Below are 17,148 nucleotides of genomic sequence, written 5' to 3'. Positions count from 1 at the left end.
CCCATGTTTTGTAGCTGTTCTTTTAGCTTACTGCTTCTAAGGAGATGAAAGAAAGGGGCACTTAAAATGATGTTGCCTTTTTCTGACTTGTGTTTCAAAGGGCTTTGTTATGAAATATCTACAACTATTTCGTGAAGAGGTTCAATGTAAAGTTAGTGCTTGTGTGCGATCATGATGCTATAGGGCTTATTTTTAGCTGTCTCTTTAATAATATGCTTCATAATAACTTGTTGAATTTGAAAATGAATTTGGCTTTTCAGAAACCTTGCTTTTGTAATGGCATTCACCTGCTGAATGAGTCTCCAGAGAAAGGAGGAGCAGACCTGAGTTGTTTCTTTCTTGACAAAGCCAAAAAGCTTCTTCTCTAAACTTTGTGCTCTGCCTTATGATGTCTGTTTTCAATCAATCTTAAATAAATGGGTGATTGTTGTTTTGTTTGTTCCTTTTTAGTTGTTTGTTTTTTGGGGCAGTTGTAGCTGGAACTAGATAAATGTCTCATCACACTGTAGTGTAAAAGTTGGATTTCTGTTGCTCTCCTGGACATATGGCCTTGAAGCAATTTTCTCTACTAGTTCCCTTGTATCTGAAGTGATACTGTATGCCTGTAATGCCAGCGGTTGGAAGTCTGAGGCAGAAGGATTCAGAATCTGAGGCCAGCCTGGACTACTGTTAAGACCCTGATGCAAAACAAACACAAAACAACAAAATCCTCCCTAGATAAGTTTTCCTTTTGTCTTCTCTGTTGTTCCTAGTTTATCTGCTTTCTTAGGACTTCATAAATTATAATAACTTTTGAAAATATATCAGTTATATCTGAAGTACAGGTTAAGATGGTGTGGTATTCTGAGGGCAAACACAGCAGTCTCTTTCCTAACAGTAAAGTTGTTTGGGTGTGTGTGAAAGCAAGTTAAACAATACATGTTGAAAAATACTTGGTTACTGAAGAAAGAGAAGTGAAGGTGCCTACAGGGTACTGGCTCCCCTGGAACTGGAGTTACAGATACACGTGAGCTACTCCGTGGGTTCTAGGAATCAAATCCAGGGCCTCTGGAAGAGCAGCTTTGTCTCTTTAACTGGTGATTCATCACTTCAGCTCAATTTTGCCTTTTTAAAGCCCCCCCCCCCCTTTTCTGTATGCTCATTGAAATTTTATTTTTGACGTATTTAAACAACCTTTTGACAGGGCTAGGGGAGATATTGTATCCTGTGTTATAATAGAATTTATAGAATTATGTGCATATGTATAGAAACAAGTAAGTTAAATATTCATCTTCAAAGTATCAAGTAGTGAGTTATGTATGGCTCAGTGAGATGGCTCAACAAATAAAGGTTCTCAGGTAAAAGGCTCCTGCTGCCAAGTCTAACCTCCCAAGTTTGATCTTGGATCCACATGGTGGAAGGAGAGAATTGTTTGCAACAAGTTGTTTCTGGCCTCCACAAATAATATCATGGCACATTCATTGCACACACAACTTTAATAACTGTAAGGAAAACTGCCTGCCTAGCGTTGGGACTATAAACTTGATTTATGAGTGCTAAGGATTAAACCTAGTGCTTCATGCATTACAAGCAAATACTCTCCCATCTGAACTTGAGCAATATTCCCTTCCCTAAATTATATTCTAATATCTTCCAAAGAGCCTTTGTTGTGTCAAGAGTAGACAGACCTTGTAATAAATGCAAATTAAAACAAAATTTTTGTTAGCCTAGGAAAGGAGCCAACCTCTTGCTCTGTAAGGCCCTAGCTCAGATGCTTTGCTATTTCTTTTTCTTACCCATAATGGCATTGGGTCATGTGTAAAAAAGAATCCCATAGAGAAGTTTGAATCTATAAGCTATGCCTCTGAATGTTAAAAGAGTGGAAATAGACTGAATTTTGCAACTTAGGCCTTGGAGCTGCTCACAGGCTAGACTCCTGTGTTTTCCAGAGGTATATATATACTGTCATAATTTGGGTATTAAGAAAAATGAAAATCTGTGGGGCAGAAATAGTCCTGGAGAAGAGTCTAAAGGTGAAGAATCACGGGTTATGAAAAAAACTTCTTGGATACTGGACACTGGTTTGAAGATTCAGAAATACATTGATCTGGGTATTGGTACTGGTCAGGCAGGTTTCAGTGTCACAGGTGACACTGTATAGGACAGGTGACATTGGAAGCAAAGAGAATCAGTAGAGAAGCTAAGTGTAATTCCAAAAGAAATGGATTATCTTCATGGCAATTAAATTCTGTCCAGATGGCTAACAATGTTCACAGTGAAATGTAGAATGGGAAATTGGGCAACAAGACATTTAAGTTGTATGTTTCTTGTAAATGAAGCTTGACTCTAAATGTCTGGGGCGGGGGGGGAATACCAGGGAATGTTTGTTAAGTTACTATTCATTTTCCTACAGGTTCTCGTGTAATTTAGACTGGTTTCCAACCTGATAATGTAGTCAGAGATAGCTTCAACTTCTGATCTTCTTGCCTCTATCTTCTAAGTTTTGGGGTTGCAGAAATATACTACTATATTAGGATGTTCCTGTGTGTGTGTGTTTGTGTGTGTGTAGATATGCACACGCACATACGCACCCTTTGAAAGGGATAATGTCAGAAACTAAGCTCAGCCAGATTAATGGAATATACTTTTCTGCATATGGAATAGCAAAGAGATCTGATGCTTAATAAGAGTTAGATTTGTCTTTAATGAGTGCATTATAAGACATTTCTGGGTCTGGGGATTGTAGCTCAAATAGGAAAAAAGGTTCTTCTAGATTCTAGGGCTGTGGTAATAAAAAAAATAGTTGTCAAGAGATGTGCATTCTAGCTAATTTATGGGTGGATGTGTATGATTACAGTCAGTAACTTGCTGCAGAGTAGTATAGAGTATCATTAGAATGTAATCTACAGGAGCCTTTACCTGTCAGAGAAGGCATAAGAAAGTGAAATGGGAGGTAGTATTCCCATCTTTCAGTAAATGACTAGCTATTTGAATTAAAACAAATGGAATTGCAACTTTATGTACTCCAAATGTATGTTCCACGTGAACAAGAAAGTATAACAGAAACAGGTTGAAGGGGGAAAAAAAACCTTACGAGTTAAAAGATAATCTTGAGTTGGAGAGATGGCTCCATCATTAATTTTGTAAGTATGTCTCTGTTTTTGTGTGGTGTCCAGCAGTGCTCCTGTTTGAAGACAGAGGGATTATGGGAAGTTCTAAGTAGTGGTGACACAATCCTTTAATCCCAGCACTGGGGAGGCAAATGCAGGTGGATCAACTGAATTTGAGACCAGCTGATTCTTGCTTGCACATAAATACATGTGTATACATAGTATGTGCTTGCTGCCCAGAGACCAGAAGACTTTGGAGCTCCTGGAATTATGCATGCTTGTGAGACACTATGTGGGTACTGAGATTTAAACCCATATCCCCTCCAGGAGCTCAAAAGGTACAGTTACTCCTCCAGAGGACCAGAGTTTGAGTCCCAGTTCCCAGGTTGAGTGACTTATAGATAAATCTCTGTGGCTCTGTATGCATGAAATGCTCTGTAGAATATTAACTAAAGTGTGGAGAGTCCACTGATTCAATTTCACTATTGGGGTGACTAAAGTTGTCTTTATTAACATGGATTATTCTTTTTAGGATAAGATGTTTATGGCTTTCCAAGTTCATATTTAGTGAAAGTTTCTTCAGTTTTCTGCTTTTTAGATAGATTGGTTTCATGCCATGTTAAATTTATTCTGATTATCTGAATCATCAGAGGCAACTTCATGTGAATTATTGACACATTTAAGTTTCTTTTATAACAAGTTGCTTTTTTTAAAGAAAAGATTTATTTGTTTATTTTATGTGAGTACATTGTAGCTGTTTTCAGACACACCAGAAGGGAACATCTGATCCTATTACAGATAGTTGTGAGCCACCATGTGATTGCTGGGGATTTAACTCAGGACCTTTGGAAGAGCAGTCAGTGCTCTTAACCACTGAGCCATCTCTCCAGCCCAACAAGTTGCATTTTGATCAGTGATGTGAATATTTTTTGAGAAACACAGTGGTGTAAAAGTACTTACATACAATATGATTTGTTCTCAGATAATAAGTACTACAGAAAACCTTCATTACACAAAAATATTGAAAATTTAGGCTGGTGAGAGCACTCAGCAGATAAAGGTGCATCCTGCCAAGCCTCATGGCCTGAGTTAGATCCCGAGGCCTCACACAGTAGAATGAGTGAGTGAACTGACTCCACAAGTCCCATCCCCATCATCCCTCTCCCCACTAACATGTAATTTAAGGGATTTAAAAAAATTTATTTATATATAAGTGCACTGTAGCTGTCTTCAGACACACCAGAAGAGGGCATCAGATCCCATTACAGGTAGTTGTGAGCCACCATGTAGTTGCTGGAATTTGAACTCAGTCCCTCCTGAATAGCACAGTGCTCCTAACCCCTGGTCTATCTCTGCAGCCCAAGGAATTTTTTAAAATACTTGAAATTTTGGTTGAGGAGATGGGCTCAGTGGGCAAAGTGAATTTAGATCTCCAGAAAATCCACATATAACAAACAAAAAGTCAGATGTAATGACACACACCTATAACCATAGTGCTAGGTAGACAGTGATAGGTGTGTCCATGAAGTCAGTAAAGCTGAAAATGGTACGCTTCAGGCTCAGTAAGAGATTGTGCCACCCCTCCCCCCCAAAAAAAACACAAAACAAACAAACAAAAAAAAAAAAAAAAAAACAACCAAAGTTGTCCTCTGACCTATACAAAGAAATGATGGAAAAGGAAGACAAAGGCCCTAGTTCTCTTCCCATTCATGTTATCTGTTTTTCAAACTTGTCCAAGTTGTCATTAAAATGCTGGAATCTTTCTGAAGTTTATTTTACTACCGTTTAATTGCAATTCTTTTAGTTGAGATCCTTGTATGTATAAAGAACAAAACTGTATTTAAAACTTTGAATGTAGCTAAAACGTAGTTGAACATATTCTTTATTAAAATAAGTAAATGGTTGAGTTGATTTACAAATTGAAAAATTTTATTTCCATCTTGTTCTCTCTTTGAAATGCTAAGATATTTTAGGCTGGGCATAGTGGTGCATGCCTTTAGTCTCACCACTTGGAAGGCAGAAGCAGGAAGAGCTCTGTGAGTTCCAGGACAGCCAGAAGCATATACTGAGGCCTTTAAAATAAAAATAGATATTTCTGGGGTTGGGGCGAGATACACGATGGGATGGACATTTAGGAAACATTTTTCTTGGCATTTACCATTGTTACCTGTGAAATCGTTCACCATTTGCTCTACAGATAGCACACCACCTCCTGATAATATTGAGGGTTAATTGTCCTATATTCAGGTATGCATATGGGCATATAATTAATTTGATGTAAATTAAAGAAGCAATTCAAGGAATATGTAGAAAACAAGTTTATTGTATACAATTAAATATTTCTCTTAAAGTAGTTTAATTAAAATGGTTATAAAATTTTATTTGTATAAAACACAGCCTAGTATTAAAAGAGATTACTCTGCACAGGCAACTAACTGTAGCTGTAGCACAACTTTTATCCTAAAGTTTTAGTCACAGTTGTGTTTAATGCTAATTACTTAACCGTCCACCTTGCATATTTAAAAATAAAGTTAAAAAACGAAGAACAAAGTCAGAAGTCAACCATACATGCACACACCCTCTTGTTGTCCTTTAACCATGCCCTCCTTTTTGTCTTGATCAGAACAGGTTTGATCTTAGATTTTAGTTTAGTTAATTACTTTTCCTTACAGAGAGTCATGTTTTTGGAGAGCTCTAACTGTGCTATTTGCTGGGCTCTCATCCTTTCTGTTTAAATAATGCAGGTACTTTGATGGAAACCTGGAGAAGCTCTTTGCTGAGTGTCATGTAATTAATCCAAGTAAAAAGTCTCGAACTCGCCAGATGAATACAAGGTCATCAGCACAGGATATGCCTTGTCAGATCTGCTACTTGAACTACCCTAACTCGGTGAGTACCTGGTAGTTTAAGGCTAGCACTATGTAAGAGGGTAAATCAACTTTTATTACCTATACAAAAGACAATTTGGAAACCTGGGAACAATGAATATACCTGTAGCCTGTTAGATTTAGAATCAGGAAAGGAAGCGAAGTCCTAGTTCTCTTCCCGTTCCCATTTCCTGTTTTTCAAACTTGTCCAAGTTGTCATTAAAATGCTGGAATCTTTCTGGAGCTTATTTTGCTACCATTTGGAGAACCATGTAGTAGAGGTTAAAATAGAATTAACACTTTAACTTATTATCAAATATTCAAAATATAAAGTTTTAGGGTACTTTCAAGCCCTCATAAGATTTTTTATTTATATCTATTAAACATGGCAAGTGGGGGCAGAATTAGACTAGAATAGAACTAAATAATAGATATGTCTATTATTTAAAATTTAAGTTTTATTGAGTTGCAATGTTGTACTTTTGCTACATTTAGTGCATTTAGTAAATAAGCTCTAGGGTTAAATGAAGTCTTCATAGGAGAACATAACCTTATTGGTAACCATGGGAAAATTATTTTTGGATATAAAGATATTCATTTGATTGGAATTAAGATATTTTGTCACTATGTTTAGCTCTACTATAATTATAACCATTCTGCTGGTAGTTTCTGTTTTATAGTTTGAGAGATATGGGGGGTGTGGTTTCAAGTATAAACCTGACTGTTGAGGATCTTCTTATTGTTAGTCTTAGACTTTTAGATATGTATCTAATGTATCTAAAGGAGTTCATTTTTAAGGTGCCAACTTAGTCAAATGATAATTTTTTAAAGATTTTTTTTTTAGTTACAGAAGAAGAATGATCAGTGAGCAAGTTTGGTAGGGAAATTGCAGAACTAACTTTTGAGTTTTCATGTCCTGGCTGAGTTTCTTACACTGAATGTGGACTGACTCATTAGTTTTATTTAGGTTTAAGTTCTATTTTCAGATGAGTTAGTTGACTTTGGACATCCTTCAGATCTTTATGGTCTGGGAGCTGTACCACTTACTTTCTTATCACAATACTAATATATTTATACAATTGCTGGGACTTTGAAGTACATTAAACTCAGGTTTTAACACTTTTATTTTGCATAGATTGTTTATACCAGTTTTGATTTTTACCTTGGGCTGGAGAGATGGCTCCACTGTTAAGAGCACCAACTGCTCTTCCAGAGGTCCTGAGTTCAATTTTCAGCAACTACATGGTGGCTCACAACAATCTGATGCCCTCTTCTGGTGTGTCTGAAGAGAGTGACATAAATAAAATAAATAAATGAATGAAAGAATAAATAAATAAATCTTAAACTTTTTTTTTTTTTACCATGCCTACAAATTCAAAGGTGTCTGTGAGGTAGTACTAAAATATAAATCATTTATTCCAGTTTATAAATTACTTTCTTTTGCGCCCCCCCCCCCTTTGCTTTCAGTACAGCCACTTTCTCCCTTATTCAAACCTTTAATATTAGAGCACTAGTTAATAGAAATATGAGTTACATTTTCAGTGCTCTCAGTATTTTCTAAGATTCTTAAGAAAAACATGAAAATCAGGACCAGAAATTGGTAGTGTATAGTTTGGCTTTGTAAATTAGCAGATGATGGAGAACTTAAGTCATTAATTTAACATTGTAGGGACAATTCTAAATTTTAAGGACATTATGGAGAATAAGCATATAATATGCCTTGCATGGTAGGCACTTTGAGAATAAATAAATGTTAGTATAAAACCATGTTAAAGGAACCTGTGTATGTACCCCCCCCCCCCGTTAGTTTTAGATTTATTTACTACGTATGTGAGTGAGCATGTGTGGGGGTCAGTCAGACGACAGCTTGTGGGAATTGGTTCTCACCTTCCCTCATGTGGGTTCTGGAGATTGAATTCAGGCTGTCAGCCTTGGCAGCAGCACCTTTATCTCTTTGTCTCTTTAGCTCTGTCACTTCTGTCTCTCTGACCACAACCTTCATGGAGTGTGGACTTATTTTTGCTCATGGTTAGAGGACAGAGTCCATTAGCAGGGAAGACATACTGTGAGGATTGAATGTTAGATATTTGATTGTCTCTGCACTCAGGAGTCAGTGCTGGCGTTCTCCTTTCCGCATTTTTGGGTCTTTTTTTTTTTTTTTTTTTTTTTTGGGTGGGGGTCTTTTTCCATGGTTAATATTCTATGAAATCATCTTCATAAGCAAGCCTTCGGGATGTGTTTCCTCCTAGAGATAGTAAATTCAATTAGGTTAAAAGTGAAGATTAATGCTTTGTATAAAGTTGATACCACATCTTACCACAGTATAGTGTTAGTTCACTTTGTCTTGCTATGACAAAACACCTGAGATAATCAACCTGAGGAGAGACAATCTGATTTGTCTGATGGTTTTGAAGGCTTCAGTTTCTGATCTTCTCTGCCTGAGGTGTGTGAGGAGGACAGACTTTATGATGCAGTCCATGTAAAGCTGCTTAGCTTGGGGAAGTAGGGCAGAAAGGGAGAGGAAAAGGCAGGAGACCTAGTTTTTCTTTTCACAGGGAGGGGCATTCTGCATTTACAGTTACTCTGACTAAACTTTCAAACAAGTCTTACTCCTGAAGGTTCTACAACTTCCCAGTAACCTCATGCACTGGAGTTTAAGTCTTCAACATAACAGGCTTCAGAGGACAAACCACAATAGGATCCATAGGAATTGATAACAGGGTGTAATAAGTAAGACAGAAAAATGGAGCAGAAATCAAAGAAAGGAAGGCAAGAGTGCCTTTAAAAGTGAATCTGAAGTTAAAGGAGTTTATTGGTAATTTCAGAGAGCTGTTGTAAGTTGTGTGGCTAAAGAGCTGTGAGTGGAAACTACTAATGTTATCAAACAGCATAACACAACACAACTAGCTATTTTCTCATCATTTCTAGGTCAATATACGCAAATGATTGGTTTTGGTCAGTTTTAGCAGTGTCACCTGATATCCTTTCTGGAGCTTTATTAATGTTTTGGCATTTTTTAAAGAAACATGTTTATTTGGACTGTTCTGTAACATGTTCACAGTTTCCTCTTATTTACATAAATGTACCTTTATTTTCCTAGAAAATAATTTTACCATTATACAGTGGACATAGGAATAGAGGATATTAAATAACGTTTGTGCACGTATGTGTGTGTGCGTGTATATTTGTGTGTATTCATGTGCATGCATGTTTTTGAAGGAGGGTTTTTGTTTTTTGTTATTTTCAACTAGGTATTATATGGCTCAGGCTGGCCTGAAATTCACGATGATCTTGTTTCAGTTTCCAGAGTTACATTACAGGCACACATTAACACACTTGAGCTACAGAAATATTTGTTATCTTACATAATACTTCGGAATTAACTGGGAGAGAAGGTCTAACTTTGAATATACTAAGATTTTGGCTTTTGACTAGGTAAATTCATAGAGTCACTACTTCTATTGCACCTTAGCAATGATTTTTTTAAAATTCTGAATCAAAATAGCTTAAAATGTAGGTGAAGATCATGTAGCCTACAAAATTCTGTGACTATAGGTATATTCTACTACACTTTAGACGTGTTGGTCCTAATTTTAGTCACAGTTTTTGGGAGGCAGAGGAAGGCAAATCTCTGAGTTTGAGTACAGCCAGGGCTACACAGAGAAACCCTGTATCAACAAAACAAGACAAAAACAAAACCAGGTACAGAGTCCCATCCCCCATGTTAAAAATTCCTCTTGGTGCACCAACACCACTTGAAAGTATCTGGTCTAGGACTAATCCTGTTTTACTTTTTTTTAATACTTATTTTATTTATATGAGTACACTGTTGCTGTCTTCAGACACACCAGAAGAGGGCATCAGATCCCATTACAGATGGTTGTGAGCCATCATGTGGTTGCTGGGAAATGAACTCAGGACCTCTGGAAGTCAGTGCTCTTGACCTCCGAGCCATCTCTCTAGCCCCATTTTATATTTTAAAGCAGTTGTTTTATTTTAAATTATGTATATGGGTAGAACAGGTTGTGCACATAAATGCAGTGCCCACAGAGGTCATAAGAGTCAGATCCCTTGGAGCTGGAGATGTAGACAGTTGTGAGCTGCTGCCTGATGACTTGAACCTGGGTCCTTTGGAAAAGCAGTGTATGTTCTTAATCTCCGACCATCTCTCACAGGCACTCTTCTTTAAACCTGTTCCATTAATTAAGCTTTTGAGAGAACTGATGTCTTGATTATTCTATTTTATAAGCAAAATGGCTTTAATTTTGGAGTTGTTTTTTTTTTTTTAATTTTGGAGTTTATATTGACAATTTCTGATGGAGGAAAAATGGGAAAAAAGGTGATCATGGTTTATCCTCCCCAGAAAGACCATTTTTACTGAACTTTAATAATATTTTATTTGGTGTGCCACCACCTTTAATCTTAGTGCTCAGAAGGCAGAAGCAGACAAATCCATTTTAGGATGGCCTTGTCTGCATAGTGGATTCCAGGTCTGTCTCCTGACACCTTGCAAAAAAAATAAATAAAATGTCAGAGAGAGATTAAGACAATTTCTGTTATAGATGGTACTCTTTAAGTTATTAATACTTTTTTTTTGTTTTATTATCTATATACAATGGTATGTTTAATGACTAGATAGTCACGTTTCATTGTTTAGTAAGGGAAAGCCCAAGGAATCAAGTAAGCTGGGCATGAGGTAGTTAAAAGGAAGCATATCAAAGAGGAAAGGGAAACAGGATGGACCAAATGTGAGAATATAGTTGGAATAATACTTTTTTCAGTGCAGTGCGTATGTATGTTCAGACCTTTTTTCAAGTTATACTGTCTCACAGTGTTACTCAGGCTGAAGGACAGGAACTGCTCACAGTTTTCACATCTCTTCAGGGGCTTAATGCAGGCACCTGGTAGGGTTTTATAGCTCAAGCCTCTTTTATGCCTCAGTCTCCCAAACAACTGGAAGTACAGGCACATGCCACTGTAAACATGTTCAATTGCTTGGAGCTCTGACATCCATGTCAGCACAACTGTACTAATCTAGCATGATAAATGAATTACTGATTCAGTTTTTAAAATAGAATCCCCAAAGCATTTTTTACAGTGCATTTTTAATGTATTGTTAAAATAAAAATTTTTCATTATTAGTCATAGATATAGTAAGGTTGGTTTTGTTTTATGTATTATTTGGCAGTGTGAAAGAATCTAACTTAGAACATCGGACAAATTAGATAAAAACTGCTTGAGTCATTGACAGGTAAAAGCAGAACAAGTTAATTTATTTGAGTCTTAAGTTTTATAAATATACTACACTTCACTCATGCATCGTCTTTACATTATTAATCTTTCTAAACATTGTAGGCAAAGATTAGAATACAATATTATTAATCTTCCTTTGTTCTGAGGCCATGTTTTAACCTGTTTGTCTCAGGCTATCCCTGGTTTCTCTTTAATCCTCTTCCCTTATACTGGTGGGATGAAAGGCACATGTTGCTATGCCTGGCTTTCTGTTATTAACTATTTATTTTATAGTTATGATAGTTAATCATAGGGTCTCATACTTTCAGGCAAGTGCTTAAACACTAAGCTGTATCACATATATTCAAGACTGGTCCTGAATTCTTCATCCTCCTGCATTTATTTACCTCTGAGTCCTACATTATAGACAGATTAAAGACACTATACTTCTTTTACAATAAATATCTTGATTTACTACAAATTTATTAATAATTATTGGTTTTCTCAAGACAAGTCTTACTGTAGCCCTGTAGTACGTGCACAATTTTAGTTTTAAGTCTCTACAGTTCACATGATTTTATAAAGTCCTTTACGTATTTGAAAATGCAGATTTGTTGAGTTAGTGCTTTTGTAATTATCGTAGCATACTATTTCATGTTTGTTTTTCTATATTCATACCCTTTTGTGATCGTAATTATTTTAAAATTTTAAGTATTTTTTATAACTCTCCCCCCAAAACCTAACAAGCCTATACCTTTTGCTATTCATTTCTCCTTTCCCCATAAATCTACAGCCCTAGGCAAACATTGTTTTTTTTTTCTAAAGATGTGTCTGTTCTGTACCTTTCATCTAAATTGTGTGAGATCTTTTGTCATTGGCTATTTTCATTTAGCATGTTTTCAGGGTTTATTTATGTTGTGGCATCTATGAGAACTTTATTCTTTTTTGTTACTGAATATTCTATTATATAGCTGTTTCACATATCTTAAGTTGTTTCTTATTTTGGCTATTATTTATGGTGTAACTATCAATACTATGTACAAAGTTTTATAAGGATTTATATTTTTATTTTTATAAAGTGATATACTGTGGAAGTATAGTACGCAGGTCATATGATGTGTTTTAATAAAAGTGGTTTGACAGCCATGCATCTGCCTCTCTGCAAACTGCTCAGGGGAGGCAGAACGTAGTCCATGAAAGATAGGGGTCCCAGCCCTTGGATTTCCTGGCAAGATTTGGGACAGATATTGTGGTTCTCAGTCTCCTGTGTAACCAGATGCTGGTGACCATGGGAATTTGAGAATGGGGCAGCTGCTTTAGTGCTTACCTTATGGGCCAGGCAGGAAGGTGATGAGTGAGTCCAGGACAGGTTGGAATCCAGTTTGGTTTGGTTTCAAGTGAGTGCCAAGGGTACAGAGGTCATCTCTGAAAGAGAACAGGCCATCTCAGGAAAAGGTAGGTGAGGCTCTTTATAACTGAACCTTCCCATCCCCCTTGTCCAAACTGTTTTATTTCATGGAGAATGTGAACGGATATCTCTTACTCTTGGTGAAGGAAAGAATGGCCAGGGGGGGAAGTTATTGGCTAAATATCTGGGGTCTAGCTAGATACCTCATTAGCATAGGGAACTCATAGTTTTTGGGTTTTGTTTGTGTGTTCGGTTAATTTTTGTTTTGTTACATGATTATTTGTCACGGTTTCTCTCAGTGCTGTCAGGGTACTTGCTCTAGGACAGGTAGAGCTCAGCAGGAGCTGGTTCCCAGGAGTTTTGTTCTTGCTTTGATTGTACCAGGTCTTCTGTTTGCTGCCACAGTTCACTTGCCCCACAGTGGTTCTCACAGGTTCATGTATTTGAATGCTTAGTCTCAGGTTGGTGGAACTGCTTGGGAAGAGTTAGGAGATAGTGTGTCACTGGGGTTGTCTTTCGGGGTTTTCCAGTTAGGTGTCTCTTTCTTGTGCTTGTGGATCAGATGTAAACCTTCATGCTGCTGTGCTTTCTGCTGTGATGGTTATGGACTCTAACCTGGAACCATGAGCTCCAAATTAAACATTTTTCTTTGTCCGGTGGTGCTTTGTCACGGCATTAGAAAAATAAACAAAGCAGATGCTATGACAGCTGCATTTAGTATTTTGAGGTGGTTGTTGCCTGGTTGTTTTCCAGAGTTGTGATAGATTTTCTCATGTTTTCATGAAATAGTATATTGGAACAGGCTTATCCATCTCCATACTTCGCAATATTTGTCTTTTTATTTTATTTTATTTTATTTTATTTTAATATTTGTCTTTTTAAATACAGCTCTCCTAGTGACATATCTCATTGTGGTTTGATTTATATCTCCATAGTAGCTAACAAAATAGAACATTTTTGTGTTCATTCGTATGTTTTTCATACATTTGTATATGTAATTCAGACTTGTTATTGTTTATGTCTAAAATTTGTAAAGATTAACCACAATTGCATTCCTGTTAATTAGGTAGTTTGTGTCCAAAGGAGTTAGTTTTAGAAGTGTTTTGGTTATTGTCAAATGGGCATTTTAGGTACTAGGTAGTTTCACTTTTTTCTTTTACTTTTTAAAAATAATGTCTTTGTTAAAGTTCATTTTATTGTTTTTGTCACAGTATTTTACTGGCCTTGAATGTGGACATAAGTTTTGTATGCAGTGCTGGAGTGAATATTTAACTACCAAAATAATGGAAGAAGGCATGGGACAGGTAATTTGATTTTTACTTATAACCTTTACTTGTAATGTTTAGACCCTTATATAAATATAACCAGATTAAGTTTTAAGATTAAGCATTTTTCTAGATTAAAAGTCTTAGGGAAAAAAAAGATTTAGAATGTGATGTTCCAATTATCAGCCTAATCTAGGTAATGTTTTCATAGTGGGGCATCAACTCTGATAGTCTCTATCAGCCTATCCTGATGGAGAGCTTTTCAGGTATTTTGCTTTTAAATTTTCAGTTCTGTGTTGCAAAACCAATTGCTCAGAAGGATAGTTAAACTCAAAGACATGCTTCCTGAAATATAAGGGAGAGAATTGAGAGCCTGCACATAGGAAAGTGTGGTCGGAATCTAGGGAAAGTGCCAGGTAATGGTAAACATCCTGTACACAGTGTTGACAAAGACATAGTTTAAATTTTCATCCTTTTCAGACTATTTCGTGTCCTGCGCATGGTTGTGATATCTTAGTGGATGACAACACAGTTATGTAAGTATTTCTGAGAGATTCTGCATGTTGAGTATTGTTTTGTTGGTTAAACCAAATTAACTTTGACTTAGTGCCTCTGAAAAGGTAAATTATTAAAATTCAAGAGACTTATTATTCCCCACTAACTTCTTTATAATACAAAAAAGTCACTTGGAATTTGTTTAGGTAGTCATTCTTATAATATATTTGGCAATATGTGATAGCCAAATTTTGGTAAATCTTGAAAGTATATAATGGGATAAGGAATGTGTTAGTTGATGTCCTCTGGGTAGCAGGCTAAGATAGAATCAGGCAAGAGTGAGTTTGGGAGTGTCACTCAGTGAGTTGCCCGGCCTATGTGAGGTCCTGGCTTTGATTTCCTGCATCCACAAAAAAAGTGGAATGGAACAAAAAAGAATGTGTGTCATTGTGAAAATGTGTGTGCTAGATTAGAGAGGGAGATCAGGAACGGATAGACTCAGTACAGGTACATATTACCTGAGAAAGAAAGAGAAGAAGCTTCCAAAAGAAGCTCGGCTTATGATGTAGCTGAGTCCTGCAGTCTTTTCGGAACTCCAACACTTGCACACTTGCATTGTCCACAGAGGACTGCCAGTGTCTGATGTTCGCCCCCACTGCACTGCTCAGGGTGGTGCTCTCTGCTGAAATGCTGCTAATAACTTAGACGTGCACTACAGATGGGGGCTGTAAGTGAACGTGTCTGCTGTACAGATGGAAGAAGGAAGCCTAGTGAATTGCTGGTATAAACCCAGCTGCTTATTTCCTGGACTACTGCTGTTTTTGTGGCTCAAGTTTGTCAGTTGACTTCAGGATGCCAAGCACATTGAGGTCTTGAATGATCCATATACAAATTGTATATTTAGTTTTAGAGGTAATTGCCTATACAGAAAGGTTTTTTTTTTCTGTGATTAAAAAGTAATAAAAGAAAATGATAGCAGGGTGTTTTAATAAGTAAATTTAACCTAATTAAGCTAAGTTAACCTGACCAGCATAGTAGCTAAAGCTCAACTATTCCACTTGGGGGAATTTTTTACTTTATGTGTGTACAAGTACCACAACACATGTGGGTCCCAGTGATCTAACTCAGGTTGTAAAGTTTGTTAAAAAGTGCTCTTACCTGCTGAGCCTTTATTTTAGGCTCTATTCTACCGTTTCTCTTCTCTCCCTCATTCCCTAACCCTTAAAAAAGGTTTTTTTTTTTTTTTGTTTTTTTGTTTTTTTTTTCCTGTGTAGCCCTGGCTGGCCTTGAACTCAGAGACCATCTGCCTGCCTCTGCCTCCTGAGCACTGGGATTAAAGGTGTGTGCCACTATCACCCAGCTTCATTCTACCTTCAGTCTACTTGGGGTTATTTGCTACATATTTACTTCTGTTATCAGTTCTGCATTAAATCTTGTTTGTTTTAAGTTAATTCTATTTCCATTATTGTCTAAGCTATTAAAAATAATTCAGCTACCACCATTCTTGTTTTTATCCTGTCCCTTGGTGCATTCATACCCATTGTATTTCTTGCCTGCCCTCCAGTGTATCCTATGATTAATTCCAGAAATTGCCAGCAACGTCTTTGCTATCACACATACAATGTCATTCCTCAAAAGATTCATAAGTACATCATAAAGGCATATGTAAAGCAGTATTCAAAGGAAACAAATTATCTTTTAAGACTAAAAATAACATAAAAGGAGTATAATATAGGGGGTCAGGAAATGCTGGGAAGGCTAAACAAAAAAACATTATTTTTAAATAGTCATGAGCTTTTCTCAGGTATTTTGCAGTGGTTAAGGAAATAGGGGAGGAGTTATTAAAGATGTGGATAAAAAGAGTTTAACAGTTCACGATGGAGTTTTGTCATAGATACTAGTCAAGGCTGTAGTAAAATGTGTATTTTAGAAACACAACATTGATGTAGTGGAGGATGCTTTAAGACTGGGGAAATAATGGTTAATGAGATTTGTTTAGAAGGTTATTTGTAATTAGATGAAAGAGGATTTAGGAGTCAATGTATTAGTGGGAAGCAAACAGAAGCAACAGTCTGTTACATGAAAGCTTCTAGTATAGTTGCCCATTTAGTTAGGAACTAGTTCCCTTAAGGTTTGGAATCTAGTAAACACAGTAGTAACAGTTAAAGTAACAAGAAAGAAAAACACTCCTGAGAAAAATGTAGAATTAATTAAAAAAAAAAAAAAAGCTAAAGTTTTAGTTGAAGAGTAGTAGTCAGGCATGATGGGTACACTCAAGAGGCTGAGGCAGGTGGATTGCAAAATTGAAGCCAACTTAGGCTACATAGAGGAATGTAATATCCAGTTTAAGAAGAGAAAGCATGAGTTAGATGTAATGAAAGCCACTTAATTAGGTGATACTTTGAGTGAAAAGGACAGGAACCAAAGGAATAGAGAATGCCTGGCTTGGGATTTAGCTCAGTTGGTAGAGGGTTTAAAAGCCCTTTTGTTCTGTTCCTACATGAGACTAGATGTGCTTCTCTTGTCTACATAGTGAGTGAGTCATTATAAAAGATATTTAAACTAGACACAGGATCATGTAGGTGTAAATTAAATTTAGATCTTTGCTTGACGTTTTTTCTTGGTTCTTTTTTTTTATTTATTTATTTTTAGTATTTCAGATTAGATTAAAAAAACTTGGTAATAAAGTAATGGGACTAAAGTACCAGAGGGAGAATAAATTGCAGCATTTATGAGTTGATGCTTGACATTTTTCAAAATGCATGTATTTTTGAACTCTGGATTCAGAAGTT

The 17,148-nt window shown here is 36.5% G+C and overlaps 1 protein-coding gene across 1 annotated transcript in view; it reads left to right on the top strand.

Annotated features, from left to right (window-relative positions):
• ARIH1 (ariadne RBR E3 ubiquitin protein ligase 1) overlaps positions 1–17,148 on the top strand; it is a 79,642-nt gene that overhangs the window by 33,567 nt on the left and 28,927 nt on the right. Inside the window, exons 3-5 of the mRNA XM_080929775.1 lie at positions 5,834–5,978; positions 13,808–13,900; positions 14,342–14,397. Of these exons, the coding sequence (XP_080785901.1) occupies positions 5,834–5,978; positions 13,808–13,900; positions 14,342–14,397 (294 nt within the window). The remainder of the gene's footprint in view (positions 1–5,833; positions 5,979–13,807; positions 13,901–14,341; positions 14,398–17,148) is intronic.

The sequence above is a fragment of the Micromys minutus genome (assembly GCF_963924665.1).
Source record: "Micromys minutus genome assembly, chromosome: 16".
NCBI lineage: Eukaryota > Metazoa > Chordata > Mammalia > Rodentia > Muridae > Micromys > Micromys minutus.
This window is presented reverse-complemented; position numbering and strand designations above follow the sequence as displayed.